The sequence below is a fragment of the Cryptotermes secundus genome, unplaced genomic scaffold (genome assembly GCF_002891405.2).
Source record: "Cryptotermes secundus unplaced genomic scaffold, Csec_1.0 scaffold497, whole genome shotgun sequence".
NCBI classification, from domain to species: domain Eukaryota; kingdom Metazoa; phylum Arthropoda; class Insecta; order Blattodea; family Kalotermitidae; genus Cryptotermes; species Cryptotermes secundus.
The window spans coordinates 361,969-374,221 of NW_019730587.1; the positions used below are offsets into that span (position 1 = coordinate 361,969).

Below are 12,253 nucleotides of genomic sequence, written 5' to 3' on the forward strand. Positions count from 1 at the left end.
TACACTCGACGGACTTTTTATTGACTTTGTCATTATTGCTGTATTGCATTGCACGAGCATAAAAAGAAAGTTCATGGATCAGCAGTCATGCTGTCACCCAACATTACACACCTCGATACTGACCTCACTCGCCTCGCAGAAGCGGTCAGAACACGAGAGGGTCTAGAGTCTGTAGGAATCCTTCGGGCTGATAGACGAAGCAGAGAATTTGCCGCAGTGGGACTGTGCTCTCGGTGCAGTAAATGATGACTTGAATTTAGGAGTAGAAGATTTGAATATAAGGCAAATTTAATAAGACGAAATCATGAACTTTTGATTTGTTCAAGTACTTGTAATTTTTCAGCGGTAGTCTCTGAGCACAAATGGCGTAAGTAGTGTGAGAATATGAGATTTCAGAGATTCTTTAAGTTTTCACGGCGATAACTGATGATTACTCATCTGGGATATGCCAGTACATATTCTGGTGGATCATCACCAACGTGTGGGCGAAGCATGCTGCCTACATTGGTGTTCTCTTCTCCACTGATGATGGAAGCATCATATTCCTCCGAAGCGCTGATCAAATCTGCCAGATTATATGGTCTGATATAAGAAGATAGTAATCTTCTCAGGGCGATGATGATTCATAATATGGTCTTCTTGGTGACTTCCACACTGAACGTGTTCCATTGAAAGCTGGTAGCCACTTAATATGCTAAATGGCCCCATAACTAGGGGAATGAAATTTTGTTATGAAAATAGATCTTAGAGTCACATGGGGCGACAGAACGTCAAGTGAAGTAATATACCGCACTATAGGAACCGACATGAGCTTAAATTATAAAAGTATTTTCGTCTGTTAAATAATTGTTGACTACTGAAAAATGTTTCCGCGTCAAGGATTTATGCACTCGCGCGTGTAAAAGCTTAAGGAATGAGATTAGCAGCCTGCAGGAAATCCAATGTTTTGCTATTTCTAACATAACTTCTTGTCTAACCTCTCTTTTTACATATTGAAAAGCTGTTTGATACTTGTCAAAAATGGCATTCTCTTGCTTTTTAAAACTAAGATATGTGAATTTAAGTAATTATATTGAAATTATTCCTAAATAATAAATAGAATTAAATTTCCTTGTATCAAAATCTAATGTATATTTCTATTGTGAAGTGCGGCCCTGGACTATTATTTATAGGGCTGAGGTGGCCCCCTGTACAAGTTGAGTTTGACATGCCCGTTCTAGATCGACATACAGACACACGGAAATACGGATTAACATATCTGTGGAAAGAAATTGTAGCTAGTGGTTAGAATTATTTAATTCGAAGATTCCACCAAGTTACTCCATTTGAGATATTTTTCAGAGTTAATGGCTTCATGCTAATACAAGATATTCATTAGAAATACGGAATATGGAGCGATTATATCAAAGTAAGAGTTATTTGTAAAATAAATTACTCTCATATTATTTGAATACGTTGTATTAGTTGTACTTCAGTGTTTCCCTTGGATCAGGTAGCCAGATTACTCAGCATGGACTGTTATAGGCGGTCACGTTTTGCTGAAGAAAATGGAAGAAAATTTGAGATTAAGCACTTTTCACGGAGTGTGTTTTTATGCGAGTAGATAAACTGCCTACAATGTTTCCCGCAGACAGCAGTAGCACCCAACTCGTACTGTTATCCGGACCTTATGCAGTACTCAAGTTATGAACGTCAGGAGTTATTGATGAAGATTGCTTTTAATAAGTTTCAGTTGAAATTTCATCGGGTGTTGTGTGTTGATGTATAGATCTCTGTATATTGTTTCCGCTCCGCTTCGCCCGTCAAAACATCCAGTATTGAAGAAATTAAAAAGAGAGTTTTCAAGAAGCTTTTTCGCCTAAGAACTTTCAAAGAATATGACGTCACTTGGTTTAAAATTCAATATTTGGCCATGGAAACAGACTTAAAATATTTGTAGGCCTATAGAATTATATTGTTCATATTATTTGAATTACGATATCACTGATATGGCTTCCCTTACAATATAAGAAAAATCTGGCAGCAAATCCTGTTGATACAAGTCACACACAGAGCGGGAAGAAGAGGCCATTCGTCTTTTCCTTCAGCAGGAAGATTTAAACTAATGGAAGTATAGAGAGAAGTTTAAGTTAGTCAAGGACAGTGACCGGTTTAGATAAGCTGGTGAATAGAGATGCTTTTAAATTAAAAGTATTCTTGTGTGTTGGATAGGCTCTTCAATCGACGTTGTACTGCTTCCGCACAATGGGAAACGATCGATTTTTGTCACGCAACACAAGAGCTTAATAGGATTGCAGAGAGAGAGGCTGGTCGTTTGTGTGCCGTTGTCTGCCTGTACAGGAGCATGGTGATTAATGCCGGTTTTGAACCTGTCAATCAACATTGAAATAAACCCTGTTTAGAGACATGATGGGAATCGCATAATATCCGCAAATACAATGGGCATTTTGGAGGAGTGGTTATCTCTCAAGGGTCGTGTTTCTGACATGCGGTGTTCGGCCTCGAAGATCAGAGTTCCTAATACAGTAAAACTTGGTTATAGCAACATCGGTTTCTGCGACACCTTGTCTATTGCGTCAAATATTCAATGGTACGAACTAATTCCTCATAAAGCAACTGTTTTTATACCTTGCTTAGTACGACATGCACAAATGCATCAACCTCGTATGTAACGTCATTTTCATTCCTGAATTTCTCTGATATGGACATTGAACGTAATTTAGAAAGTGTGTATTGGGCAAGTAACAGGAAACAGATGAAGATAACTGATTACTGTACTCGTATCTAGGTACAGTAAGGCACAACAATTGATGTAATCTACTGTAATTTGGTGAGTAGGCCTACCTTTAATATACAGTATTAGTGCGGTGTGTATTGTCAGTGAAAAGCGCTGTAATATGTCTTTGATATTACACATTTGGGCAATTCCACGTTAATGTTACGTTAGTCTGTACTTAACTACGTATTTCACTAAAAAATGCAACATTTTAACTCGGTTTTTGGTAGATTTTTACGTGACTAACATAAGGCTACTGTGGAAGTGCCCATTTCGGTTACAACGACATTCGTTTATAACGACACTATTTTTAGGTCCCTTTGATGACGTTATAACCAAGTTCTACTGTAATTGGTTTCGCAAAACTCGTCGAAAAGATTGTAACAAATAGAAATTTCATCCACGAAGAAGAGAGGATTTTTGTCTTCCTACCATCTTCGTACCATCGTCACAAACTTCTAGATTTTATGATACAGGTTGTCTCAAAAGTGGGTGCAGAAGGGTTGTGTTGAGACGTCAAAATATGAAGTCAGAACCGGAAAGGAAGGGAGCGAGTCCGAAATCTCCCTACAGTGTCCTTAAGATGATTAAATCTGTGAGAGTGATATGAGCCGAACATGTAGTACGCGTGGGGTACAAAGAGGCTACTTAAGAATATTACCAGTAAAACTAAAAGGGGCACCTGCAGTACCTGGAGAAAGATGGGAGAATAATATGGTAATAAATATTCGAGAAGCGGCTTGCGATTTGCCGATGGGATCTATCCGCGGTCGAGAACACGGTAATATGCCTTCGGTCTCCATGCTTAGCCAAGCAATTATAAACTTTCCAAGGAAGGCACTGCACATGTTTGAAACCTACACATGTAATGGTTAACGGTGCAGAAATTTGCCCACCCGGGAAGCGCTGAATTCCATAGTGGCATAATCTCACTGCCGGGGCTCTGGATTAAATTGAACTGAATCAATACGACTGCAGCCAAACAATTGTAGGCAGATCATTAAATTAGAACATCACGGACACGCGGAAACCGTACGCTGACCACAGAAAATATCCAGCGGTTATCCCGCAACACCACAATCGGCCTCGGGTTCTCAGATGGATTGATACCTCTGTTAATTGCGATGCAACTGCTTAGCTCAGCTGCAGTGGCACATCTGTCCTTACAATACTTGGAGGCCCACAGGGTTGTGAGTTGTTGACGTTCCCACATTTTCTCTAGACAGTCGGCTCACAGATGGCGGTGAGGTTGTCAGCCTTACGTGCCGGCCACTCATTCCTGTTAGAGGCAGAGTCGACCCCTGGGCCATAGTGCGGCTGGAAGGAGTAGGTCAATTGAAAAAATCCAATGACCTCGTCTGGACTTGAACCCGCGATCTTACCGCTTGTAGCATAGTGCCTCAACGAACTACGCTACTGCGTGTAACGTATGCATGTCTTATAGATCAGTATTCTGGTTAATTATCGCTTTTTTATAGTTTATGTATGGTGTCTCCCATAACATGTAATTTTTATTGTCCTATTTTACTGTTTATTTTTCAGCCCCGTAAGTCATGAAAAATGTGAATGCTGAATTGCGATATAATTCAGAGGAAGTGGTCATGGTCTATCTTAAATGATTTTTCCAAGCTTAGGGTCGACAAGAAATTGTAATTACTAGTCCGACATATTCGATACGTGCTCTGTTGCCGTAAAGGGAGCGCGTAATTCATGCATGTACGACTGTGAAAACAGATTTCGGAGGAAAATATTTGTATCCATGGAATAATACAGAGGAGATCAGGGAAAAGGTACGTAAAGTTGCTTAGAGTGGTGAAATCAGGGAGGTTTCAGTAGGACAGATGCAGACTGCGGTTACGCGGTACAAGAACCTTATGGGCAAATTGAAATGTCTGGGCGAGTATTGCGGAGCAGTATCGAAATGCGCTTTGAATGAATATGCGTAGTATCAGTTGCACTCACCGGACTCAGAATAATGTCCAATAATAGAATTCTGTGTTAATGCAGATCTTCTGCAAGATGGCAGTACCAGATAGTTCGTCAGCGATCCAATGGATATGTCAGTTATGTATCGCTATTATTCAGTCCGTCAGTTATTTACAAGTCGATTAATTGGTTTCTTAATTATTCAGCTTAAAAATAGTTGCTTAGTCACTTATTGGGTAAGTTAATCAGTATGTCAGCTGTTTTTAGTAATTCCGTTCTTCGATTCTTAAGGTTGTTGTACGTACTGTGATATTATGCGCAGATACCCCCTCCCTTTCCCTAACCCGTGGCTGCTGTGGAGTACGGACCCTTGTAAGACTTACAGAACCACACAAACCTGAGCCTCTCACAGCTGCGGCTACGAGTTCTGTCTTCTGAAGTATAACCTCCATCATCAGGGTCGAAGAAGAAACCAAACAACAAACCAGCATGAAGCAGGAGACGGCATCCCTTCTTTATGTCGATTTCTTGATTGACTTGTCCTTCTACCATGAAGATGAAGGCAGCATGTCGGCTGATTCTTGCCGGACTACATGGTCTTCTCTTCCAGCCCAGAACTCTTCTCTCTAATGTAACAGTTTCAGTATATCTACTGAAAACGTAATTATTGCCTGTAGGCTGCAAATAAGGAATCCGTTCTCCTACCGCATCTTTGACATCTATGTGTAAGTTTGGTGCGATAATAGCTCAAGCCCGTTAGAGTATGACCACAGTTCAATGTTTCCTTACAAGTTATGTCTTCGTGAAAGGCCCTAGTTTCTCATAAGCAGCCTTCGCTCTCCAGTGCCAGTTCCGCTATCTATGGCTCTACAGTCGTTTTTGTTGGACCTTGGACAGTTTATCAGTTTCTTAATCGTATACACATTCGGTAAGACTCCTTAGGCGAGTGATCAGTCTGTCGCAAGGCCGCTACCTACACAGGATAAGCGCACACAGACCTCCATGTCTTGAGTAGGATTCGAACCCATGATCCCAGCGTTCTAGCGGGCGAAGACCAGTCATAAGTTAGAGTGCGCGGCCACTGTGATCGGCACTTCCTTTGCTACTTCAGCAATGAATTTATCTTTCTCTTTCCTGGCCCCTTTAGTGAGAGAATGTATGGCAAGGGAAGGCATTCCCACAGTCTAGCTAATATTATTTGTCCCTCAGCGTCACTACACCTGTTTTCCAATTTCCTTTGATAATTTCTTATATTTTCTTATCTTCCTTATAAACATAATCCAGACCTAAGCTACACGATCAGCCGGTCACTGTAGCCGAGCGGTCTAAGGCACGTATTGTCTTCGCTCGCTTGGAAACCGGGATCGTGGGTTCGAATCCCACTTAGGGCATGGATGTTTAGTTTGTGTGTGTGCGTTTTTCTGTGATTGTGTACAGGCAGAGGCCTTGCGACGAACTGATCACCCGCCCAAGGAGTCCTACCGAATGTGTATGATCTACAAAAACCGAAGTGAATAGAGAAGTTCATGAGGTAGGCCTAGGCCCACTGGGGCTGTACGATCATTTACACTAGCTGTCCACTCTATTTGGCATCTAGAGCATCTAGAGAGACTCAGTCATATCGTAGTCATGTGGCTATATGCCAGTCGTTCAGGTGAATACAGGGGCAATCAATTCGCAAACATGCGCTGTGACATGCAGCAGCTCTTGAAGTGGTCTGCCTATCTTCGGTGGCACATTCAGTCAAGACGAAACTCGATCTGTGGGGGGAGGGGGAGGGAACATACGTTCAGGGGTCCTTTCATCCCTCTGCGACCCATCACTGCCTGTCATACCTGCTTCTATTCCATGTTCATTTCATCATCGTCAGCTAAAAGAATTGGCCGTGAAGGCTGTTGCAGCTCCAAGGCTAAATCGGAAGTGCTCCATCCATTTTCATATGGTGCACCTCTTCTTCTCCTTCTTTTGATATACACTTGTACATTTCTAAGCAGATGTGCTTCAACCTTTCTCTCCAGGTGGTGCAAGCAGCTACTTTGTTAGGGTGTTAATGTGTTCACCCCTTGGCTGACTGTTGCCGTCCGGTTTGTGTTCTGATACAACATGCAGCAGCACTCGATTGTCCACTTGTTTATTAAAGTATCCCAGGTACTTTAACGTGCCGTTTTGTTCCCTTGGTTTGTATACATTAGAGCTCTCGGACTGCCAGAGCCTATGTCAGTACAGTTGGCATTTCCGTGTCAGGTCTGTGTTTTTCTGCGATCCTCAGTAGTTGTCCCGTTTGTCTCGGAAACAAAGAAAGAAAAAGAAAATGATCGCAGGCGAGAAAAGGATCGAACAGCACAAATTATGCCCTTCATTATTTCTTAGTTTATGTGAAGACAGGCAGGTAAGGCAGGTAAGGATGTAGGTACGGGAAAATAGACGGGTCGGTTTTCAGGAGACACGGGTAACGGTGTAGGAATTTTCCAGGCAAGAAGTTGATTCATCTTGATGTCAGTTCACTTATAATATGCCGCTTTTGTATCAGCACAACACACACCATACACTTAAATTAACTGTAGGTCAATTTATTTATAAATGCAGTTTCTTCCTTTAATTTCATAATCAGTTCCAATGAATTTAACAATTGTGGTCTTTCGAATAATTATTTCTGGAACTTCAGTGACGTTAAATGGGAACCGACGACTTCTCTGAATATGGGAACCAGAATTCGGGGCGTGCAGACACCACGTCCGCACACATCACAAGGTTATTGGGAAGTGAGAAGCTTGGACATGGTTTGTACAGGCGCACGTCGGAAATTCAAGATTTCGAGTTTCCCCCTGTGCGGATTAATACGTGCCATACAAAAGCAAACTTCGTGGTTCTAATCCGCAAGCGAACTGTACCGACCGAGCGACCGCCGCTTGTCGGCGAAGTTAGTGCCAACTTTTGCGGATAGAGGTCGCGTAGTCAGCGCAACGGATTCCCACGGTCTTTAATCTCGGCTTTCTAGACCGGGGCCGCTATTTCCTTGAAATAACTCCTCAGTTATCCTCACGAGGCCGAGTGGACCCCGTTCCAGACCCATTACTTCTCAGAAAGTCTGGTAGCACCGGGAATCGAACCCGAGACCTCTGGATCTCTAGCCAGGAACTCTGACCACTAGACCACAAGTTAATATACGAACAGATAAATGAATGAATAATGCAGAAAATACACGAATAAAGGATGGAAAACAGAACCAATGGAAATGCACAATATTTTGAAACAGACCGAAGGGTAAGAAGTTATTCAAAGACAAAATTCCTTTGTAATTGTTCCATGAAGAATCGATCGGGGTTCCCTGAAATATAAGTGCAAAGAGGCCAAGCTACCAGAAAAATAAAACTGGTATAACATTTTTGGGAGAAGCATTCATGGAAATGGAGGGTATGGAAATCTGAAATTGGAGAACTAGCTTTTCCTTTCCAAACAGTCGCCATCTGTCTCTGTAGTGATACACGTAAGCTGGCTCAGCCGCTGTCAGCCTTGCAAGTAAGCCGATACGAACCTTTGTCTCTCTAGTAAACAGTAGAGGCTATAAGTGTTATGCGAAAGTGGCTTTACTTTATCTATAATGTTCATAGCTCATTGTGTCGGGGGTACACGGCAGCCGATATCTAAGGCCGACCTCACCAGAATCTGTGAGCCGATTGTCTGGAAAATGTTGGAGCCCCACCATCTCCTAATCCTATGGGCTTCCACGGCCTGCTACAAGAATAGCTTTACCTTTTCTCTTTTTATGTTTAAAGAGTCTGGTGTACATTCAAAGAGGAAACAGTTTAGTTGAAGTTGCAGTGTTTTTTCTCGAAAGACAAATTTCCTATTTATACAGTTCGTGTAATTCTTGTTTCTCTGTTGGTTGCAGCAGGGATATTGACCCAGGCAGCTCATTTACCAAGTCAGGCAACAGGTCAAGGTGTATCTCATGGAGGTCACGGGGGGAGTCACAAAGATCACGGGGATGCTGAACTCGGAAAGGTGAGTACTGTAAACAGCCGTGGTTTAATTATGCATCTATGCACGTAAGTTCAGTGAGTCCAGTGAACATGTACATGCTTCGTGGCTGCTGTGTGGTACCTGCACAGCTGTTCGGACATTCCTGGATTCTTAGAGTCTGTTCCAGACTGAAGCAGCCCAGGAGGACCTGCAGTATTGCTTTAGTTTTCAGTTTCTTAGTTGCTCCATCAACGTGTTAGAAGATTCATAAAAGGAAAGATTCCTCCTATATTTTGGGTATACTTTTCTCTGTTGAAACATATCTAGCCCTACAAATATTTGAATGCACTCGTGGAAGTCCTGGTTGCTCATCGTATTGTATTTTTTAAGTCTTTTCGTTTCAGGCTTCTCACGGAATGATTAAATGCTTGAGGGATGGGCCACAATACTCCGGCCCTTTTGCTGCGACATTGAGTGACCTAGTGTGCTTCCCCTTTGATTAACACTTCGAATGAAATATAGGACTTTGTTTATGGGGGCATCACAGTAGTCACTCGGTTCCATAAAAAGTGACCCAGGTGACGAAATCTTAAGTAAGCTATGGGCTCGTCACACAGGATGTGTGTGTGGCTGCTTCATCTACTTCTAGGCACCTTTCATAAGTAGGGTCATTTGGGCTTCACAGTAACTTTTAAAATATAATTTTATACGGGCGGGTCACGCGTTTTTCATATTTATTTGAGAGACTGTGCTATAAGCCGAAAGTTTGCGTGTTCCATTCCCAATGCCACTGGATTTTTAAACTGACCCAATCCTTCCAGCCGCACTATGACCCTGGGGTCGACTCAGTCTCTAACAGAAATGAGTACCAGGAATCTTACTGCGGGTAAAGGGTAGCTGGTGCGTAAAGCTGACAGCGTCACGTCCTTTTGTGCACCGATTGTCTAGAAAATGTGGGAATCTCAACTTCTCGCAACCCTATGGGTCTCCACGGACTGTTACAGGGATAGCTTTACTTTTTCTTTATATGGGTGTAAAAGAAATTGTTAGATTTTCATAAGTAAAAAAAAAAGTAAAGGTATCTCTGTAACAGGCCGTTGAGGTCCATAGGGTTGTGAGATTTTGGGAGTCCCACATTTTCTAGACAATCGCCTCACAGATGGCGGCAAGGTTTCAGCCCTACGCGCCGGCCGCCCTTTACCCCCAAGAACATTCCACGAATATCCCTGGTACTCATTTCTGTTAGAGGCTGAGTCGACCCCAGGGCCATAGTGCGGCTGGAAGGATTAGGTCAACTGAAAAAATCCAATGACCTCATCGGTATTTTAACCCACGACCTTCTGGCGGCTTGAGGCATATTGCCTCAAGCCTGACTAAATTAAATACTTCATTGAAATAAACTAATGACCATATGTGAATATCCATGAGCACTTTATTCAAGGTAACGTGGGAAGTATACAGCCAAAATCTCACCCAAAAATATTTAAATTTGTGTGAAACATTTTGAGATTCAGTTTTTTTAAGGACATTTTATATTAAGTTCAGAATTCTTGCATCAGTCGATACTAAATTTTACGAAAGCGCTACGAATGTTCAGAAGAATTACTGTACACAATTTCAATATTATAGCTTGATTGAAAAAATGAAATTTCACTCCGTTCTCCCTTAATATATGTTTCCATATCTAATATTTTGAGATTAGGTTTCCTATACTTTTCTCCCCAACATAGATTTCTCGCTAAACTGGAAACCACATAGTTTTCCTCCAGTGTGTTAATTTAACGTGTGATCATTTAATTGTACCCACACCCATTCGTTGGAAGTAGAGCCACTAGATACGGCATTAGAATTACACACGAAATAATATTTACCTACAAAATGAGTCGGTCAGTTCTTGGCCAGAAGTTCTGAAATATTTCCTACTCATAAGAACAAACACTTTATTGTACAGTAACTGATGTCTCCTTGGAGAACGTGGAATATCGTCCGTTTTAAATGTGTATTTCTACAAGACGAGTGCTAACAATGCTTCCGAAAGCGTGCAGCCTCTACAGTAGATTCTGTTTCACTTGATGCACTGATGAGTTCAGTGGGTGAGAATATTGCCAATTTTGGTACTGTGATGAGAAGTCCCAGGTTTAAGTAGTGCGAATTTTCTCTCATAATAGTCACTTGGTTCTTGTTTCACAGCAGTGAATGCGCGATCAGCTGTGAACTAGAAACTGCGTAACGCTTTTCAGAAACTTGGTGTACATTTTGTATTCGTGTATCAGGAAGTGTAAGTAAATGCCACAAAATATGCCCGGGACTTGGTAGCAACTAAGATTCATAACAGAAAAGACCGAAATTCAGCGTTCAATGAAATCCTAAAGCAGTGCCATCCCTTTCTGTCATTTTACCTTACTTTCTGAAGGCAATTTTGATCTGACGTCCTTCTTTTCTGCCTCTGAAGCGTCCGACACTCAACAGGCTTCGTGCATGTCCGGCATAAATACTTCCGTCTCCATCTTCACGAAACCCCGTGCGGCCTCTGTTTGTCATGAGTTGCATATTTCTCTCCATCGTATTGTTTCTGATTATAATAGCGCTACTTCTACGGGCCGTATTGGCAGGATGAATAGTATGATATGTAGTTTTTAAGTCTAATAAAAGATTCTGTAGTTTCTGATATAAGACTTGTGTCATTATTCTCTGTGCTCAGGATTACTTGTAGGTCGCGTTGGTGCTGTAGCAATCCGTTCGCATTCCATTCCATTATACGTAAGGAGTTAGATATTGGTGAGTGGTGGTCATTTTAAGGCTGCTCTCGGTTTTATTGAGGCGCAGATTTGGCTCTTTTAGCATTTGCATTATTTGTGCTAACCTGTTTTCGGTATCTGCGGCGTGTTCAGCTTCAGCAATGCTGTTAGATGCAACCTGACTGTAGGTTTTCCCAAAGTTGTTTTTAGGTTCATTGTTGGGAGCTGTTCTTAGTATCTGTTGTAGTTTGTTGTTTTGGTTTATTCTTGTTATCTCTAAGTTTCTGGAGTTCTTTAATCACCTCACAACCTCGATAATTTTCTGGATAGTTCTTTCCGCAGTGACAGCATTTTCGTTGTGCCAGTTGTGGTTTATCACCCTGTGATTTTAAGTGTGTTAGTGCTGTTGTAAATAGAAAATATGTTATAAAGTGGATGAAATATGTTCATTACGTTTTTACACACTAATTTACCTTCGTACGCTATAATCAGATCGATGCCTATTATTACGGCATGCAGTGTGCCATAATTTTATCCATGTAGAAGCTTTCAGGTTTAATTACACAGCCAGGGTTCGAGAGCGCTTTGTGTTTGTTCTATATTTGGACGCATGTATGGACGGGAGGTGATAGTCTGGGTGAGTACTATTGTGATACAGCCGCAGTGCGCTCTATCATTATTACACCTATGGTACTTCACGTTCACAGACATAGCTTCGTTAACGAACCGATGGCTCTTTTGTTTGGTTGGTATCTGAGAAACTAGGTGTTATGATACCAGATGCCTGTAGTAACATACTGACTGAGCATGCAGCTTTACGGGGAAGATAACGGATGTCGTTGTGCCTCCG

The 12,253-nt window shown here is 41.8% G+C and overlaps 1 protein-coding gene across 2 annotated transcripts in view; it reads left to right on the top strand.

Annotated features, from left to right (window-relative positions):
- The window catches only part of LOC111866363, a 270,515-nt gene that overhangs the window by 52,958 nt on the left and 205,304 nt on the right, over positions 1-12,253 (top strand). Inside the window, exon 2 of one of the 2 annotated variants that reach the window (XM_023855240.2) lies at positions 8,595-8,707. In XM_023855240.2, the coding sequence (XP_023711008.1) occupies positions 8,595-8,707 (113 nt within the window). The remainder of the gene's footprint in view (positions 1-8,594; positions 8,708-12,253) is intronic. The other variant, XM_023855241.2, reaches the window with a different exon arrangement.